This window comes from Gavialis gangeticus, unplaced genomic scaffold, assembly GCF_001723915.1.
Source record: "Gavialis gangeticus isolate Ggan-Ray unplaced genomic scaffold, GavGan_comp1, whole genome shotgun sequence".
In the NCBI taxonomy this organism is placed as follows: Eukaryota; Metazoa; Chordata; order Crocodylia; family Gavialidae; genus Gavialis; species Gavialis gangeticus.
Window position 1 is genome coordinate 31541016 of NW_017729031.1, and position 21183 is coordinate 31562198.

General features: G+C 40.0%; 1 protein-coding gene across 1 annotated transcript in view; it reads left to right on the top strand.

Annotated features, from left to right (window-relative positions):
* Positions 1-21183, top strand: part of HACD2 (3-hydroxyacyl-CoA dehydratase 2) — a 42315-nt gene extending 21132 nt beyond the window's left edge. Inside the window, exons 4-7 of the mRNA XM_019522575.1 lie at positions 6899-6987; positions 15571-15692; positions 17093-17271; positions 18808-21183. Of these exons, the coding sequence (XP_019378120.1) occupies positions 6899-6987; positions 15571-15692; positions 17093-17271; positions 18808-18890 (473 nt within the window). The 3' untranslated portion in view covers positions 18891-21183. The remainder of the gene's footprint in view (positions 1-6898; positions 6988-15570; positions 15693-17092; positions 17272-18807) is intronic.

A 21183-nucleotide genomic window follows, 5' to 3' on the forward strand; every position in this document is an offset into this window, starting at 1 on the left:
TCAAATAGTATTTGTTGTCTCTGTCGACCCGATTTTTTTTTTTTTTTTTTTTTGGGTGTTGACCTAAAAGTTTGTTTAATGGGTTATGGCAATGTAGGAATTGCATCATGTAGTTCCCTGAAAATCTGGTAGACTTGAGTAGTCAAATGACCTTTTATCCATTGACTCTGTTTATCATTATGGAGATTGCTTGCTTCAGAGCTTTTTCATATCACAGAGTTCATTATTAGTTTGCACTTGCAAATCCATGTAGCTGCACATTTTTCCTTCTCTCCAGCCACAAATCAACACCTACCAATTTTGTTTGTGTTTAACAACTATTCCTCTTGGTCAAATCAAAATCTCTTGCTGTTTGCTTCTCTCTCCAACAGGGTTTTATTGGTGCATTCTGTGTCTCTCAGAGGGTCAGTGGTGGGTTTTTTTTCTAGTTTTTTTTTTTTATAAGCAATTTCACATCTTTTAAATCCAGCTGAGATCTTTACATGCTGAAAAGCACGATTTGGAGTACAGCTGGCCTGTTTTCAGCCAACTGGTGTCTGCTAACAGAAAGCTGAAATGATTAGTTCAGATCTTTGTGAACACAATTCATCACTTTTACATTGTCAGAACTGTTTTGGCCCCTGTTCTTTTAGAAATTGCTGCATTGTTCTTTTTTCTGTCTCTCCGGAACATTTACTCTTGTTGATCTTAATGATTTTATTTTTGTTTCCAAGAAGTTTTATTTCGAATTTTAAAATGATCATTATTGCAAGTTGTGCATTTAGTTGCCTTGGTGAATCTCATTTTTGAGCATTCCAGTTTGTTTGAAGCGTAGATCCATGTAGCTCTCAGTTTTATAATCAGTAACTTTTTTTTAGCTCTCAGCATTAATGTAATGTCCCAAAATATTTTGTATTAATCTAATGTTCTGCTTTGCTTTTCTCAAAGCAGTGTTTTTGTTCAAAGCAAGATGTGTGCGTGCTTTCCTTTTTGGCTACTGAGAACCTTTGTTGGCTGCCTGGAGGTGAGGCCTTGTTGCCAGCTTGATGGCACTCCCCTGTTTCTGTAACATGACAACTTTTGAAGGCCACATCTAATCAATTCCAAATTTCAAAGAATGTCCTAGAGAGGAGTAGTTATCTGTATTAGTGTGAAGTCAGGCAGAACGTAGGTCAGGGTGGCATCTTAGGCCATGTCCACACAAGCACGGACATTTGTTTCCCTGGGGACAAGAAGCAGCAGCGTACCTGTGCACCCTCTGGCACTTGGCAGGTTACCCAGGGGTCAGGTAAGGGAGGCTGGCAGCCTCCTAGATTCTGCCACTCAGAGCCTAGCCGGCAGCTGGAATATGGCTCTGGTTGGCCAGGCTGTGGTTTTGGTTGGTGCGCACTGCCCCCACATGTGCTGCCCCACCTTCTTTCATGCATGTATTTTTTTACCCTTGTGATCTGTCACGAGGCCAGTCACTACATCAGCCTGTCCACCTGTCTAGGGCAGTCCAACTACCTGACTCACCTGCCACACCTTTGTTGGAATTAAGAAGTTGTTCATAGGCAGAAGGTTGCCCATTTATTTGCCTGATGCTAAGGGCATAATACATGCCTCCGAACCACCCCTACACCGTGTCCCACACCTCATAGATGACATCCAAAAATCACTTCCAACTCCCCTGGCCCCGTTGCTGGACTGCACTCGGCCTGTGGTTGAAACTTGGCCTCAGGTGTCCTCAGACATGCTTTGGCCACATGCCCCCTTACTGGGGCCTCTACTCTGCTCCCTCACTGGGCTTCTGGGTCTTATGCCTCTTGGGCCTCAGGTCCTGGTAGGTGGACATTGGCCCCATCTCAGGCCCCATTCAGTGGGCCTGGGCCCTGTGCTTTTCTGTCAGGGTGTGCTCCCCTAGCCTTTCCCCTCCACAGGGTACCCACAGAGCAGCAGGGGCTGAGGTTTTCTGTCACCCCATCCTCGCCTTTCACTGGGAAGGCACAGATGTGGCATTTCCTGGACGTTGCCCTGCCACAAGCAGCCCCATCACACCATCCAATCCCAGCATGGTGCAGTTTCAGGTCATGCCCCAGGACCAGGAACCTCCTCCATCCCCTAGTTCCTCCCCTGACCTCCAGGTGTTCTGGGAGCTGCAGTCTGCAGGCTGAGTGATGCTGCACTTCTGGCTCCCTAGGTCTAACTGCCAGCTCTGCTCCTAGGCCCTGGGCTTATACAGAGGCTGCCCAGCCCTCCTGCAATCTGGTGGCCCCCTTTCAGTCATATGACCATCTAATTAGGCCAAACCACATTTGCCAGCTATCCAAAGCCTGCCTGAAACCTCTTAAGGTGGCAGGCACAACCTGTGCTCTGCCACAGTGGGGTCAACCCTCCCTACCCCACCCGGCACTGCTACGTTGCACTGCAGAGAACACCTGAATGTGCAGTATGTGGTGCTGCAGATATGTCTTTGGTGCCACATACCACATGGCTGTGCTCATCTGGACACAGCCTTAGAGACTTCCTGGTTCAGGGAGGCATAAGCTTTTGCAGGCAACACCACCAGTGTTTATCAAATGCATCTGTACATTGCAGTGCCACCCTGCCCTGCAGGGGATATTCGAGGCTTTAATGGTCAGAATTGTATTGATTTTGGTGCACACTTGAAAGGGGAACTGGGGAACATAGAGTACCTGGGATCTATGTAGCAGACATTAGCTTGAACCGTGTATTGAATTGTTGATGCTCAGAATGACATCCCTCAGAACAAAAAGGTGATGGGAAATTAATGATGGCATCCTGAAATAGGGGAATGGGTAAGTGGCATTTGGAGAAAGAGGGACAACTGGATTGTTGGAACAGAACCGTGGCATATAATGGAGTGAAGAGTGGAGGGACACAGAGCCTGGGGCACGGGTGAGAAAAGGAGGGCTGGCAGGGCATGAGGAGCCTAGTGAATGAAGAGAGAATGCAGGCCAAACATCATAGAAAGGAACAAGCTACCTCAGGCATGGGTGGGAAGATAGGACCACTGGAGTGAAGGTGGGGGTAGGGGCAGGCCTGACTGATGGTGCCTTATGTAGCTGGGGTTGGAGAAGTGGCACATGGAGCTAGTGTGGGGGGAACAGAGAATGGGATGCAGATGGCATGTGTTCGCTGAGCTATGCATACAGAAACAATGAAGTGCAATCCTTTCGTTTGTTAATAGCTATGGTGAAAACAGTCCTAGAATACATAATGCTAGTGTCGATATTTAAAGTTTCATTATCAGGAGGTATCTTGGTGCTGGCTGGTAGCTTGATGAATGCCTGCTTTGTTATAGGCAGACAAGGTTCTTTGGGTGAATATGATATCTTTTATTAGACCAACTTAAATAGTTGGGGGAAAAAAATTTAAGCAAGCTTTCAGGTTTAAAAACCCTTCGTTAGGCTGAGGAAGTCTCTGCAGTTGGTATGTGCTCTTCCTGGATGGAATGAGAAGTAAAGAAGCCAGAGGCTGGGTTGGTATACAGTACAGTCTCAACTTACACGTATTTAATTTACGCAAATTCGGCTTTATGCGCTCGGCTGCTGGGGCTGGCTGCCAGGTGCTGGCCAGGGCATGGTGCATAGTGCAGTGCTGTGCGGCGCCGTGTGGTATTGCCTGCACGTGCTGGCATGGCTGGGGCCTGGGGGGCTTACGCTTAGCTAGCCACTTAGTCCGGGTCCGGCGGTGGCGGCTGCTTGGCGCCGAGCCCGGCGATTTCAGCTATACGCGCTGACCTCGGAACGTAACCCCTGCGTAAGTTGCAATTGTACTATATGTGCAAGATGGCAGTCAGTGAAGATGTAAATTGAGGAGTCAGTGGGTGGGGGGAGAAGGGGGATGCATGTAGCAGTTAAATAGTGGAGAGGTACTTGGGGAGTCAAATGTTAGGCAGGTTATATATAATATGTCATAAATCCAATGTCTATATTTAGTCCATGATTTTTAGTGTCCAGGAGGTTGATGAAGTGAAGTTCATAAGCTCGTCTCTGAGAAGTGTTTTGTAAATTTCCTTTGAGGATTAGAACTGAGAGATTGGGGAGAGAGTGGTTTTCTTGTGAGAAATGGACCCCCACCGGTAACTGGAAATTCCTGTCTTTGATAGATTTCTGGTGTGCGTTCATTCTGGGGCACAGTTGTTGTTTGGTCTGTCCTGTTTTGTTATATACACTATCATAATTGCCCGCTTAATTAATTTGATCTCCATTTAAGACGTAGACCCTTGCATTTCACCGTGGGTGAGACGGTGCTGCTTTTGCGCAGTCTTGAGATACTACTAAAGAATTGTTTCACAGATCTTTTTGGCATGTTTATGGATTCACTGGAAGATAGCTGGATGAGAGAGCATGCCTAACAAGGAACTTTGTTCCTTGGAGCTGTTTTGGGAGCTCCAACGTGTTGAATGTGGCACTGAGCTTTACAAAGTGCTGAATGCAGAAGCTAACTCAAGAACTGCGCCATAAAACCCTTGTTATACTTAAGATATATTGATGACATCTTCATCATTTGGACTGAAAACCTGCAATCTCTGATTGAGTTCCATCAGAAATTCAACGTCGCCATCCCTCCATCCAACTTTCTCTACAATACTCCAGCACCAACATCTCCTTTTTAGACACAATCAGTATCCAGAATGATAAAATACAGACCTCATTATACAAGAAACCCACAGACCAACATAGATATCTGCACAGAACCAGCAATCATCCTAAACACACCATAAAAGCTGTGATATACAGCCAAGCCCTCAGATACCAGCGAATTTGCACTGAAGAGAACACCCGGGATTGCCACCTCACCAATCTTAAAACAGCTTTCACCTAACAAGGACACTCCTCCAGAGAGAGAGATCGCACATTTGAAAGAACCACCCAGATACCACGTGAAGAACTGCTGCAGTACAGAAGAAACCCCCCCACAAATTGCACACCGCTGGTTATGACATATCACCCCTCCCTCGAACCCGTACGAAAAATCCTCAAACAATTGCAACACATACTAGAAAGAGACCCTACTCTAAAGAAGATCTTCCCAGAGCCACCCATCGTAGCCTTCAAACAAGCACCAAACCTTGCTAACCTCATCACCAGAAGCAAACTTCCTCAAGCCCAGAACACACCAAAAGGATCCAGACTATGCCATGACAGGAAATGCAAAACCTGCCAACACATCTCCACCACCCCCACAATTACGACACCCCACAACAGAGCCATCAGCATTCCTGGATCTTACAGCTGCACCCCCAGAAATGTCATATATCTCGTCCAATGCACCAAATGCCCTGATGGAAAATACGTAGGAGAGACCAAACAACAACTGTGCACCAGAACGAATGCACAGCGGAAATCTGCCAAAGACAGGAATACTCGATTACCTGTGGGGGCACATTTCTCGCAAGAAAACCACTCTCTCTCCAATCTCTCAGTCCTGATCCTCAAAGGAAACTTCCAAAACACTTCCCAGAGGCGAGCTTATGAACTCCACTTCATCAACCTCCTGGATACTAAAAATCATGGACTAAATATAGACATTGGATTTATGACACACAACCTGCCTGACATCTGACTCCCCAGGTATCTCTTCACTATTCATCCCCCTTCTCTCTCTCCCCACCCCCCAGCCTGTCTCTCACCCTTTGACCCTCAATCTACATTTTCACTGACTACCCTTCTTGTATGCAGACCAGCCCAGCCTCTGGCTTCTTTACTTTTCATTCCATCCAGGAAGAGCACACAGCAACTGCTGAAACTTCCTTAGCCTGATGAAGGGTTTTTGAACCCGAAAGCTTGCTTAATAATTGTTTTCCAACTATTTAAGTTGGTCTAATACAAGATATGAGATTCACGCAAAGAACCTTGTGAAGCTAACTAAGATTTTCACCAGGTTTTGTTTGCAGCATAAAAATTAATTTCAGTTCTGGAATCTGTTTACTGTCTTTCATGGTCTTAGTTGTCATGAAGCAACAGTTGATTAAAAAGAAAAATGATACCTCATGGTTGATGTGTCCTAAATGAGCAAGTAGATCAGATTTCCTGCCCCCCCCCGTATGTTCCCTTATCTGTATTGTTGAACTAGATGAACATCCCATGTTGAACTCTATAGCTGCATCTAGATGAGCACAGACATAGGAGTGCAGGGGTATTTTTTGACCCCAGGAGATACCGGGGTTAAAAATACCCACACCAAAAAAAAACAGGGCGGCACACACCGGTGGCAGTGTGCGCTGCCCAAAACTGGAGCCTGGCTGGCTGGAGGAACAAATGTCCACACTTGTGTGGATGTGGGCTATGGGTATCTATTTACACATGCAATTAGCATGGAGCAATAAACTCCAGCACAGTTTGCATTGTAGTCGGCGGCTTCTAGTGCAGTGTATATGTGTGTGCCTGGGACTGCAGCAGTTAAAGCCAGGGCAGAGTAGCCCTGGGCTGGCAGCAGCCGCAGGGGGTCAGCCCCGGTCATGGCGGAAGGGCTGGCTGGGTGCTACAGTGCATGGCAGGCAGCCCCAACGCTACAGCACCCTTGTGCCCCGGCCAGCCCTGGTCACAACCTACATGTGTGTTGCAGCAGTGTAAATTACTCCACCGTAGGGTAGTACTTGTCCCAAACACCACTGTCCTACGGCAGAGTTAGTTAATTTACTGTGCCGTAATACAGGTGCATGTGTAGACAGTGACACTTTACGGCGGAGCTAATTAGTCAGCTTTGCAGGTGATTCTAGTGTACTAGGCTCTACAAACTTGTCATGGAAAACCGATACTGCTCCAAAAACTGAATATTTAATTTTTAAGTTCAAGTCCTTGCATTCTAAAAATTCAGGATGACTGTAGTTTTGATAAATTCTGCTTTATTAAATCTGTTTGTCTGATATAGTTCATGTGAACATGCTTACCAATCCTAAAATATTTTGCAGGCATCGTTCCCTCTTCCGTTGTCCTGACTGCTTTCCAGGTGATGTCAAGGGTTTTTTTGACATGGGCAGTGACACACAGTGTAAAAGAGGTAAGTGAACCAATAAAGAATGAAGGACGAATGGGTGAGTGGTAGCAAGAAGTTAATATTGGTCATAGTCTTGCTTTATTTACAAATGTTCTCTCCCTCCTCCCTTTTCTCTTTCCTCCCAATATAAAAGTAGTTTATATGAGTTTCTCTACATAAGAAAAGAATATTTGACTTCAGCTCAAATCACATTCATTATAATGCAGTATTCTATTTTTCTGACACCCTAATTATATTTGTGCACCATCCTAAAGCTACTGAAATGGTTGGAAAAATTTGCTTGTTGGTATTTTACTTCACTTGTGGTGACACCCTCCACATAAAAGTATAAAGCAAAATAGAATAACCTGCTGTTTTTCCAGATACTACAGGACTTCTTCGGATCATAACCATTCGTTCCGCTTTTGTTTTCTCCCTTTTACAGTCTTCTGAACTCTTAAGTGTTTTGTAGTTGAATCCAAGCTCTTCCTTTCCAGAATGAGTATTTTATCACCCTGGTCTAGGTTTTGATGGGGAAGATGCAATATTTAATTTGCTATTTACCGAAACTTAAATATTCTGGGAAATATTTTGTAAACAGGTCATGGAGCTACTAGAGCCAGTAAGAGATTGTCACTCTCTTAGTGAAATTTCTCACGGGAATTCCTTTCATCATTGTTTCATGGCACTCGATCCCACTGTGTAATTTTGATTTGGGCAGCACTGAATTGCTGTATCCTGAATCTTGATAATTTATAATGTCCTTTTCCATTCAGCTCCTCATTCTGTTTTCATTGAAGCAGATAGCAAAGCTTTTACTCAGAGCTGGAGCAGGGTCAAGCATTGCAGCCATATTCCCATTCTCTAAGAAGCTCCCATCCCTTTTCTAAACAAAATTTCTAATATTGTTTTCCTTGTACAGAGATGAAATATTTAAAAGGTAGTCATTTGCCTTTTAATGATAAAGAAAACAACAAGAATAGTTAAATGTACTATAATAGTTCCTAAAGTATGACATGGACTGTCCAAATGTGTAGGAAGATTATATAAGAATATTAATTTATAAAAAAAAATAGAAGAAAAGAATATAGTATATGAACAATGCTGTCAGGATGGTCAGAGTGGATTTTGTTGGGTTTTTAAACCGACCATGATTTTGGTAAGTTTTCTTTATTGTCTTACACGTGCCCAGGAAAAGACAAATGAACAAAACCAAAGCTCATGCTTTCTACCTCCGTCTGCCCCAGAAGCCTAACTAAGATCTTAAAAGAGATCTTCATGACCCTTAAATCATTTTTATGAGTACTGTTTTCTAGGATATATTCCCCAGTTCTGAAAATATGGTCTGCATCCTTCCTTCCTCTCTCTATACCTTTTAAATGTGCCTGTCTTAAGATGTGTTTTATTTGAATGGCTCCAACTTGCATAGGAGACCAGAAGATCTGCAGTCTGTGCTGTCCTCATTACTAGCCAGACTGCATCATCTGCACGTTTCATCAGCGGTGTCTAAAGTAGTGGTCCTAGTCCTGATCCAGGTGGAACCTTACAGAAACACCAATATTTGATGATATCCTGCTGAGAATCACTTCATGGAGATCTGCTACCGAGTTCTTACTCCATCTGCGTGTGCTTTCACCTGTTACTGTTATTTTTTCATCAGAATGTTTGTTGGGCATTTCCAAGTGAAATACCTCAGAATTATTTTACATCTATAAAGTTTCCTAGACTAGTTGTCTCATCAAAGATTGAAGTTACTTCTGGTATAACTTTTTGCCAAAAGTACATCTTAGTTCATTATTGGCTAATTATTTCCTGTATTCCTTTTATGGACAGATACCTAAGAGTATGTGTCCCCGTTGCCATAGTCTGCAAAGCTTTCTACTACATTTTCCTTATTCCTATATTTGTTTTTCCTAGCTTGCCCATGCACATATGTTAATTATAAGGCCTTACAACCATGACCTTTTTCTTCCTACTGTCATGATGCTTGCTCATTTAGTATTCTAGTTCACACAGTTTAATACAATTACTGGGGAAGCAGAGAGAGACTTAAAACATTTTTCAATAAAAATGCAAAACGCTTGAGTAAATACTGTGCTCTACTGACAGGTCTCGCTGTGAATCCAGATAATTATAGTTAGGGTCTTTATCAGCTCTAAAGGGGGAGTGTGGGGTGGGAAACCTTACTGGTGGTAAGTGCCTAATTTCAAGTAAGCTAAAAAGCAAAGGCTTCAGGAAATAGATTGATTAATCTAAAACATTAATTCTTTAAGAAACCCCCTTAGACAATATATGAAACTATCCTTGCCAGTTTTGTTGTATTTTGGACTGAATGGTTCTTTTAATGCAAGAATAATGGTAAAGGACTTATCCATGCTGAATATTTTTTTTCAGTCTTCACACCAGAATCATTAAGGATTGAGTTGTCTGTGCTACTGTTTTATTACCCTAAGATTTAGGTTTATGAATGGCGAGGACTTAGGTAAAGCTAGCTACCTTAAAGAATGGCTTTTCTACTACCCAGAACAGTAACAGTAAAGCAGAGAGCAGGTCAGGTGAGGAGAGTCTGTCGATTTTGTGCACCAGCAATGATGCCATAGCATCTGGGTAGATGTTTTTGCACTGTCATGAGAGTTTTCTGCTTTTTCTAAAGGGCTGTCTGGACAAGTGAGATCCTTGACGAAATCCAGGATTAATTTCTTACACACCCGTGTGGATTTAGTAAGACCTGTGGATGCATGAGGTTTTATAATACACTTCAGTTTTTATGTTAACTTGAGTGAGAAGCATTTAATATCCTGCTTATTCAGATTGCTTGTAGATATGGTTCATTATTTGGAAGAAGAAACATTAGTAACATATTTTCTTGTTCTTTTGACCATTTAAAAACCTATTTTGACGTGATTTGAAGCATGATTCTTGCTCTTAACGTATGTGTGCTTTCATGATATTTTTGTCTGGTGTTATCCTATTCCTAAATATAACAGTCAACTGTAGCTGCATGGTAAACTTCCATTGCTCTTTGTTCACTGTTTGTGGGGCGATTAGATTCTTTTTCTACAGTCAGCTGGGACATGGCAGTTGTTAGCTATGTGGGGCAGGTCCAGTGTGTGGTACAGTACATGCTGTCCAGCAGGTATTTATGAGAATCTATTTAGCCTCTGGTGAGTCCTGGTATTAAGACAATGAATAAGAAAAGGAAGGAATGGCCAGGAATGAATAGCTCAGTTAAAAGTAAGTAGTGGAATAATAGAGCCTTTTTAGTTTTTTATGTTCCCTGTTTTATGTAGATCATCAATGACAACGATGGAATCATCTGGTGATTTGTCAGTGGCTTGTGTGTAATGTTGCTTGATGATTTCTCACTCCAGTAGAAAAGCATTATTATTATGGGAACTTGTATGGAACCAATTAAACAGCTGAGAGAGGTGCTAGATGCACTTTCAAGCAAACAGTGCCCTTCCTCAAGTCCAATATTTAAAAAAAAATTAGTACAGTTGGTCAGGGTGGATTTGGTTTAAATCAAATTGATTTTAATTTATGAATTAAACCACTGGTCAGTAAGCCTTGATTTAATGATTGTTTTCTACCAAAAGTGCATTTTTGTTGTTTGATATAACCTTCATTAAAATATTCCCAGACAGGCTCTCTTTCATGGTCTGGCAAGCCTGCTACCGTGATAGGTTTTCCCTTCTACCATACCATTCACTCAGTAGATCTCAAATCAATGGAGAGGCTGTACTCAGAAACTTATCCATCAAGACTTATGGAATATTCTGCTCAAAATGTTTCTCTCTTGTTTCTACTGCCCTGCCCTCCTCCTGCATTTCTCTCCAGACTCCTCCTCCTTGCCCAGATCTACTCCCCCCCCAATAAGCCTCTATTCATTTAACTTCTTGAAACTTTGCACTTTTAGAAAGAGGCAAGGGCTTGTCTCTGTACAAAAACTTGCAGAGAGACCTGATGGGTGGGTAATCCAGTCTGTTATCTTTCATCTCTATATACTGCTGTTAACAAGGATGTTATCTCTGGAGGCACAAATCCAGAGTTTGAGAACTAAAACTAAGCATCAGAGAGATGCTTACAGGGATCTGCAAGGCTGAGCACTGACTCCCACTGGGTTTTCTATAATCTTTTCTAATCTATAGAAGAGCCTCTGGGAACCCCATAAGATTGGGCCCCTAATATAATCCATGGCCTGTTGTGACTTATTTAGAAAAGTTTTATAAATAAGTTACATGAATATAGTCTCAAATCATATATAATTAGAAGTTATAATACCTCTTCCATGATGACATCTTTGAGCTCTAGCATATCTTAAATTAAAATTATCTATATATAGGTTTATGTTTAAAAAAAAATCTTAACAAAAACATTAAAATACAATTAAATAAAGAAATTGATTTAAATTTTAAAATCTGATATTTTTTTTTAAATTGTTGATTTTTATCCACCCTGCAGTTGTTTTGATAAAGATTCAGTAAAGGGAAATCCTTGGTTGTCATATATTTCCTGGACCCTCCTGGCTACAACGCCACTCAAATCCTACTAAAAAGTTGAACAGTGGGTATAATGTATATAAGCTTTCTAATTTTTAAAACTAGCCTTTTCAGAAAACAATTGAATTGTAGCAAAGTATTTTAGGGAAGTATATCTGTGCTTTACAGTATCTTGTGTGGGTAGATGAAACGTCAGTCTAGGTCTGAAACTGCCATCTGCTATTAGCCGAGTATACCAAAAAATACTTGAGAAAAGGGAGACTGCCATTTAACTGTGCTAATAGCTTAGTTTATTGCTCTGGGATAGTTAGAACTTTTTAGTCTGTAGCATTTATTGGTATTGATGAGACAAAGTCCACACTAAAAGTTTGACAGTCAGTGACAGAACATTGTGAGTTAATCATGACTGCATGCTCTGGTTTTACATCAGTGTAATTTTTGTAGTCATCTGCCAGTAGATTTAAGTGCATTATCAAGACCCATGCATCTTTTCTAAACCCCCATTTTCTGTGTGAAGACCACATATATATACTGTGGAGGGAACTGAAGTTGTTTAGTGTTTCTATTTTAAACTCTGCCCATTTTTCAATCATTTGTGGCTTTGTGATGTGTTCATCCTGTGGACTGAATTTTCTTTCTGGAATGGCTTCTTCCCCAGGATTAGTTTCTGGGTTTTGTTTTGTTTTTTCTGATTGATTTTTAAATAAGGCCACACACCAAATGCCTGAATTGTTTTGCTGACTGACATCTACCAGTAGAAATTTCACACCCTGCCTCCCCAGAAAGGTCAAGTTCTCTCTTTGTTCCTACACTGTACGGTTACAACCCCTTTCATGCATCTGCGAGAGGAAACAACGATAGAGGTTGCATGAACAATCTTAGTTGTCATTTCGTGAGTTATGAATCTTCATTTTGTATTCTAACAGTTTTTCTTAACTAATATAAAGACTGCCTCTTATTCACAGTCATCAAGATAATCAAAAAATAAGTGCAGAACCCACATTGGCGATGAATCACTTTAAAACAGCTGTCAACAACAGTTTAGACCATGGTCTGAACAGCTTAGTTAAGGTAGCATGTTAAATGATCAGTCATATTAAGAGCATGAAATGCTTTGAATGCAGTACTAAAGGTTTATTCAAATGTCTACAGGGAAAGCAGTATATTTTTAAGTCAAAAATAAAATGAAGAGGGATTTTTAATAAGAGTCCAGTGATTTTTTTTTTTGCAGAGAGCACATGGCCACTAAGTATAACCCTGCAATCACTCTCTTACACTGCCCCAGATATGCTCTTCTAGGGAAAGGGATGATATTTGTGCTGAATTGGTGCAAGCTGTGTCTGATTGAATGAGATTCTTTATTATTGAATGAGGCTGTTTAGCAAATCAGATCTTTTGAGGTTTGATGCGCTTTTCAGATGGATTCACAAATCTGTTTCATTTGAAGCATTAAAAGAAAAACCCTACACACACAATGAGGAGTTCTAGTCATTATAAATATTTACCAACAGGCATGCTGATAATTAATCTGGAACCTCGTTCTTTCTCTAGTGGGATAATTACATTGGAAGAAGCATGGTAAAGAAAGGAATACTAGTCACCTGCGTCTTTGTTTCACGATTTGCAGACTGTTCTAAAACAGTTTAATAAGCTTCCCACTAAACTGTTTTCCAATGTTGTTTGTTTGGCTGATTAGATATAGAAGCAGGTTCCTGTAGCAGTGCTACAACCACTGTGAATCATTTTCAAATGCATTTCTGTAAGATTAGATTGGGAATGAAAAGAGTTATGATTTGAGAAAGCCATGGTTACAGAAGAGTTATACCACAGATTTAATAGCGAAGAGTTTCTCCCTCTTCTCAAACTGTGTGCTTTGGTCACCGAGCATAAGAACCAGTTTTGCTCTTTGTCCCGGTCGTCTTTTCCACCCCTTCCCCGCCCTCAACTCACACCTTCAATTTTTGTGATATATCTAACCACAGTTTTGTTGCTCATGTCCACCCTTAAGCCCCTCTGATCCCAAGGCAGGTGAAGGCTTGTACAATGACCTGTCTGATTAAACTGTCACCAGGATACATTCTTTTCCCTTGTGAAACAGTGCGACTGAAATGAACTAATTAAATCCTGCTCCTAATTTGGCCAGAAGGTGCAGCTGTTGAGTGCTGTGAAGTCTGCCTGGCCTGGGAAACACTGCCATCTCTGCAATACTTGTACTTCTTTCTAGTTGAGGAGTCAGCCCTGCTGTCTGTAAAGCAAGAGCATCCAAAGGTCCCAGTTGGGTTTCAGATTCCATTCTCTAGAAATAGATGGGCAAATGCAGTCCCCTTCCCTGAAGATCCCTTTTTTATACATGAAACTAGAGGAATTGCTATACAACATGCAAGCAATTGGTTTCATGTCAAAAGAGACGCAGAAAATTTGCTATCAAGTGAGGTAGAAGCTGCTTGAAATATAAGTATTATAGTCACGAATAATAACAAGAGCCTTTTCTGGAGCTGCTGCATTTTCTTATGTAAGGTCACGTTTTGCAGTCTGTTTACTAAAAATGCCTTTTTACCTATAGTCCCCCTGAGCTTTTTACAAGCAAACATATGATCACCTCTGTTTATGTGCAAAGGTTTCAATGGGCCCATATCTTTTCTTGTTCCTCTTTTTTGTGTGTGCGCACGTACTTTACCCTTTGTGAGTTGTTTGTATCATTTGCATCAAGTGACTTCCTTTTCCCAAAGAATTGGGGGTGGAGGGGAAAGGAAAATAAGCAGGCACTGGTTGAAGAGGTTTTTTTGTTCCCACACTCTAGTAAAGCTTGGCTCGGGGTTCTAATACAGCTGAGAGAATGCATGGCGCTACTGGAAAAAACTAAGTGTAAAAATGTTTGCTGAAATACCTATTATGCATGACAGGTTACAGCAGTTCATAATACAATTATATGGCCACACAAACTGCCATGAAGTTGCTGTTCTTTTTCAAATTTGACAGATAGTTGCGTTCCCAAATCTAATCTAGCACTTTAAAAAAGAGATGTATGGTTGTGAATGTAGCCTTCAGAATGTGAATAGAGTAACACAGATTCTGTGATATGTCCCAAACACCAGCTCTGAGAGGTAGGAAACGTCCCAGTCTTCTGTATCTACACTGAAATCCAAGGATGCTTTTTAAATGATCCTTTTAGTGGAAATTGTGCTAGGTCTTGTGGTAGAAAAGGAGCCAAAGTAGGGAAAGGCAGATAGTTGAGTTTAGAGAGGTCCTGCCTCAGCCTTTTAATTAGTGTCTAAAATTGAAATATAGACTTCTGTCTCCCTAGGAGAGTTCCCCCTTTTTCCGAATCAAACTAGTAACCTGTAATTTTCCCTTGGCCAGCTTCTGTGATGAGTTAATATTTTCCAAAATAAATTCTAAATCACACAGAACTAAACATATGGGATTGTGTAAATCTATCTACTGATGGGGCTGCCGTCAACACAGTATGTGAATGCCTCACGCTTTTGAATGTATTAGCCTCATAACTTCTTCCTAAGGTAAGGAGATACTATTATTCCCAGTTTGCAGATGGAGGGCCTGAGGCACACAGAAACTGTGGTCAACTAAAGTCAAAGGTCACACGAGAAATTGTGACAAAGCAGGAAGTTGGACCAAATCTCTTCAAGCCCTAGGAGTTGTACCCCAGTCGTTATCCGCCCTTCATCTTTTAACTAAATCTAATATCATCTGCTTTGTGGGGTAGAAAGCAAGAATTAAACTGGAGTTAGACTATCTGTATATATCTGGCAGGTTACTGAATTGTTCCATTTTCTGCACATCACTTGGACTTAACAGGGGCATAGCATAGTTGAGCCATGAATACAAACCATAGTGTTCAGGCAGCAGGTTTACACTGTTCACATTGTCTAATTTTCTTGTGAATTTTTCATTATTGACAATTTTATTTATTAATTCTAAATACAATTGCAAAAGCACTTATGTTGCTCTTAAAATATTTGGAATTCATTCTTGTAACTGATGTGCTGAAACCATCTGTAAGGATTAATTTCTTTGTGAAGTATTTCTTGGTGTATGAGTAGTAACATTTCTCAATTTATATGGTATATTTTCTTTCTCTCTTTAATAGGTACAGAGTGAAGACAGTGTGCTCTTATTTGTTGTTGCCTGGACAGTCACAGAGATTATCCGTTATTCCTTTTATACATTTAATTTACTAAACCATCTCCCTTATCTTATCAAATGGGCCAGGTAAGCCTTCTTTATAAATCTTGCAACACCAAAATGTATTTACTGACATGGCAGAAATTTACCCTTTAACAAAACAGAAAAATAATCCAGTAAGTAATGAAAATGGTGGTGGTATGAAGAATTGGTGATTGTTAGCAAACTGGCACCTTTGTAAAAACGGAAGTTGAGACCTATGAGACGTTTAACTTCTCCAAATGAGAGGCCTCATTCTCTTCGTGATCATGAAAGAAATAAAAAATTCTTGTTTTGAACTCTTTGACATTGTGGTAACATGATAAAGCACCAGCTTCAGTATTTGAGTTTTGCTGTGATCTGTGGGTCAGAGTGAATGACTTCATTTTTGTGCAGTCTTATAGCTCAAAAGTGCTCTAAAACAGTTGTAATCCACTAGATGAGACTCTTGGTTTGTAGCAACAGTCCTTTTTATTTTTCACGTTCGGTAGACCACAGTGAATATGAAAAGTGAGTTTAAGATTTTAGGTAAATGTGTAAATGAAACTTTAAAACTGAAAAGCTTCCTTCAATCAAGTAATTAAAAAAGGTATTTTGAGGTACTGAACTTGTGCCTAACTTTCCCTGCCAATTTGTCACATTTTCTTTACAGGAAAAGTAATCGTTCCCCACTGTTTTGTATGAAAAAGCCATACAAAGGGGTTGTCTGACTCTATGTAAATGAATGGTAGTTAAATGCACAAAGTAAACAAATATGAAAAAAACAGGCAATGCTTTGTCTAGTGTCCTTTCTATTAATCCAAAAAGGTTCGAGCAAATGTTATATTTGTGGCCCCCTTTCATTGTGTTCAGTTGTACTGTTACAGTTTTTTTTCAAACCTCATATTTCTAATATTTCAATAAGAGTTGGAATGGTAGTAATATATCCGTCATGTATTTTTTTTATCTGCTGTAAATTGTTCCTTTTAAAATTGGTCATCTAGCTTGAAAAATACGTTGTATGTTTGACAGGTTTTTGTATACAGGGCATTTCATTGAGGTGAGACACATTTTTAAAGCTAACATCCTCAAATGATGTAGAGCTCAGGGAATCTTGTATCTACAAGGCTACTTTTACCTGACTTTTTATATCAACCAGGTACTAACCCTTTTAAACAAGAGACTTACCTCTACTGGGTGGCTTAGAAATTCAGTTTATAATATTTTAGGGCTGTTCTCCAATACAGTTTTTAACTCATTGGAAGCATCTCAGCTTTCAGTTCAGTTTGACTCATTTTACATAGGCGGTAATGGATGCAGTGATCAAATACCAGTTAATAGAGAAACAATATAAATATTAAATTTATTTGAGAGGTTTAGACACTTAAGTAAGCATAACTTTGTTTAGCAAAAACCTGTAAGAATCCAGTCTGACTTGTTTAAAACTTTTCCCAAATACTTTGTTCTAGGTACACGCTGTTCATAGTACTGTATCCAATGGGAGTCTTAGGCGAATTACTCACAATATATGCTGCTTTACCCTTCGTCAGACAGTCTGGCTTGTATTCCATTAGTTTACCTAATAAATACAATTTCTCCTTTGACTACTATACATTCCTGATCCTGGTTATGATCTCTTACATTCCACGTAAGTACAGCATTAAATTAGATTATTATGTTAAAACAGTAGAGGCCAACTAGAAAATGGGGGATTAAAGTACACACATAAGTAGCTACTTTTACAGGTAGCAGCATCATTTTTGAGAGTTACTTGGAAAAAAAAAAGATCAGGCGAAGGTGGTCTGTTTCTTCTCCCTTACTGAAATATCAAATAACCATAATGCCTTTTGGTAAATGGTAACCATTTTTATCACTTTCCTGTGTCTCTTTTTTTCCATTAACAGAACTTTAATCTTCCAAAAAGAGTTTGAAACAAGTTAGTACAGAGAATGGACTGTAGTCTTTGTGAGAAATACTATTTTTGTACTCTGCTAGAGAGAGCAAAGTGAAAAAAGCTTGAACAAATCTTGCTGATTTCTGAACGGGGGCACCTGAAACTTTTTTTTTTAGTGTTCAATTTAAGTAGGGCAGGACTGTTGTTGTTGGGTTTTTTTGTGTGCAAAAATTGCTTAGAGAACACAGCTGGTATAAACTAGCCTTGTCTGGGTCATGTCGTTCACTAGATGAACTGCTTTGGAGCTGGGCATTCAGGCTTGTTCAGTTATTCATGTGCATCTCTCCAACCTCCCATTTTACCGTGCTTTTCTTTAAAGCTTATCTTGTATAAATGCAGTTTTCCATTCCCTTTGCTTTTCCAACCCTGTGCTTCCCACTTTCAGGATCCAAGAAACTGTTCCAGAATTGTTGCATTTTTTTTTTTCATTTTTTTTAAATCTCCCTTCAGGACCCTTTTTCTTATTTTGTGTATGCAGTCCAGGGGCCTTTTTATTTTTCCCTCCCTATATACAGATAGCTTCTGCTTAGAGAGATGACTCTGAGGACACAAGAAGCACCACACTGGGTCAGACCAGTGGTCCATCTAGCTCAGCGTCCTGTCTCCAGCAGTGATAGAAGTGGATGCTGCAGAGGGAGAGCATTGACTTGGACTGGATATATCTAGAGTGCTCTATCTCCTATTCAGTACTCCCTGGCATCCAGCGTTTACTGGGTTAGAGATGCCAGAGGAAACATCTCCAACCGTTCTGTTTAATAGCTATTAATAATTCTATCACCCATGAATGTATCTAGTCCCTTTTTGAACAAGGCTTTGCTATCTGCCTCTCCAGCACCTGTGGCAGTGAATTCCAGAAGTTTAGTGCAAGTTGCTTAAAAAAGTACTAGCACCCTGGGACTAGAGTGGTGTAATCTTTAACATTGAAACGTAGTCTGGAATGAAGATCTACGTTGAATCAAACAGAAAAATAAGGTATTCTTTTTGACGTTAAAAAAGTGATCGGGCCGGCCACAACTGATGAATTGCACCTCAGATCTCTAGTGAAAAAAATCTGCATCTCCGTTTCCTCTGTTACTACTGCCTCTCTCTTTCTGCAGGATTTTAGATAGAAGTGGATAAGCAATTTCAGATTTTCAGAGAGAGAGTGTGACCTTGAGTATGTAAGTGCCTTCTGTCGGGTCACAAGCCTGACTTTATACTGTTGTTTACATAAGTCTGTTCTCTTTTCAGTCTTCCCTCAGCTGTATTTCCACATGCTACATCAGAGGAGAAAGGTACTTTCTCATACTGAAGAACACAAGAAGTCGGAGTAATTCCAGCACTTTTTCGGAACTTTTCACACATCAGAATGCTGCAGATTTTTCCATAGCCAGCACGTTTATAGAGAATAAAGTTAAAACTAAATCAGAGGTAAAAAAAGGCCTATAACTTAGAAAGAATAACTAAAAAACTTGTTAATTTTGTTGACTATCATATGAAAACTGGATTATCATTTTCAGCATGCACTGCTATGGAGAATTTCTCAAGTTTACGTGGCTTAGGCATTTTAGCCTTTTACCTTTCCTTACTTTACATAAAAACCCTTTTTAGCATATATTGCTATATGCCTGAGAGTTGAAGAATGAGTGACAAAGTTGTACTCACTAAATGCAGTGCTTGAATTGGATTTATATTATTGACATGCTTTTCCAAAGGTGCTTGACTGCATGCCAGAAATCGTATGTATTCCTGTAGAAGCAAACTATATTCTCTGGAATGCTCTAACGTTTTGGCTGGGACTCCAGCAAAGCGCATAGCCCAGGCAGATTGCTTCAATCTAGTAAAATAATGTGTGGATTTAAAAGGCAGTGGGGGTGAGAGCAGGGAAACAATTACTGGAGCAGAGAGAATGCAGTTCTCTAGGAGATTAAACTGTACAGTGTCTGACAGGAGTGTGTTCCTTAAAGATTCAATGTAAACTGATTACCTTGAACACTGATGTTTTTAGTGCTACTCCTGCAGAGGTCATGAGGGTGCCCTGAAGTATTAAAATTGTTCTGAATACAGCAGCCTCGGTTCTCCTTTTTTATTTTTTAAAAGGAGAGTGAAATGTTAATGTTTCTGAATAATTGGACAGAGTATTGTCATCAGTAATGAACATATACAATGTGATAATGTGAAATATATCACTTAGTAACTTGGTGTTTTCTTCCCTTTTTGCCTTTAAATTATTATTTCTAATTGGTATCTGCTAAGCTCATTTAAGTCTTTTTTGTTTATGCACTTGTAAACACAGATAGGATTCAAATATTTTAAGAGTAAGTGTAGATAATTGGAATCTAAATGTTCCACACAGAGCCTTTTTCCAAATTGTTTTGGATGATTAGACTTATATGTATAGTATAGTAAATCCAACTGTTTTTCTTTAAACCTAGTCATTTAGTGAAACCGTATTTCCATGAATGGGTTTATGATTACATTGTCTAAAAGCTGTTTTTAGAGAGAGAAATTTCTCTAATCTTCTTGTTATGACTCTTGTCAACTTGTTCCCGGTTCCATCCAGAAACCAAGGAGGATTTTACCAGAGCTCATAATGGTCAAGAGCACTCCACAGATAAACAGACCTTAACATTTAGTTCAAATGGTGCCGTGTTAGCAATGGGAGGGGAAGAAAAACTAAGGCTGCCTTAGCTCACGGGCTAATTAGAACACATCAGAGCAGTCGATTAATAGAGTCTGCTCCTCACTGTCACGTGTATAAGGCCCCACATGTTTAAAAATGGCTGCATGGGCACTTTATCTAAACCTTCTCAAATGAGGGTTAGATAAAGTGTCCCATGGCCATTTTTATGCACAGGGCCTTAATACATGTGAAGGTGAGGTGTTTAAATTAGAGCAATTAGAGCTCTAATTAAAACGCCCCTACCCACCCCTGAGCACATGTATAGGCAGCCTAAAATTGTAGTTCATATTAAAACACTTTCTTCCTTTGGGGTACGGAAAATATAAAGCCTACACTAAGTAAAAGTGCTTATGTATTTTAAAGGCAGTAAAATGTTGTGTACGTCTTGCTTCCTTCAGTGGAATAGAGAAATGTAGAGTGGCGCAAACACACTGCAACAAAATAGGGTATACTTATATTTTTGAACAATAAATTTCTCCTGTTCCCTTCAAACTAGCTATCCAAGTTGATGACGGAGAGTGTTTTCAGTGGAAGGCACCTAAATAAAAAAGCAAAATGGCCTAAATTTCCAGAAATGGTGAAGTCTGTGGGGATTGTGGATGCTCAGCTGTTTTGAGAAGCCACTTTGATTTAGGTTAGAGTGGCTTATAAAGTTAGGAGTCTTATGCTCCCAATGTTTGTTTTTGTCATTTTTTTAAAATGACATGAAATAAAGTACATTAATTCTTATTGGAAATTATACATTAGTTTACTTTGTTTCTTATGAAGCAGAGAAACTGCCGCAAATTGGAGGAAGGCTCTTTGCAACTAACCTATTTAATTAAATACGCTTTGTGTTTTGAAATGCTTAATCTACCAGTATCACGATACCAATACAAAGATAGTTGACCACACAAATGCAAATGAAATCCTATCCCTTTGTAAAAAAAAAAAAAAAAAAAAAA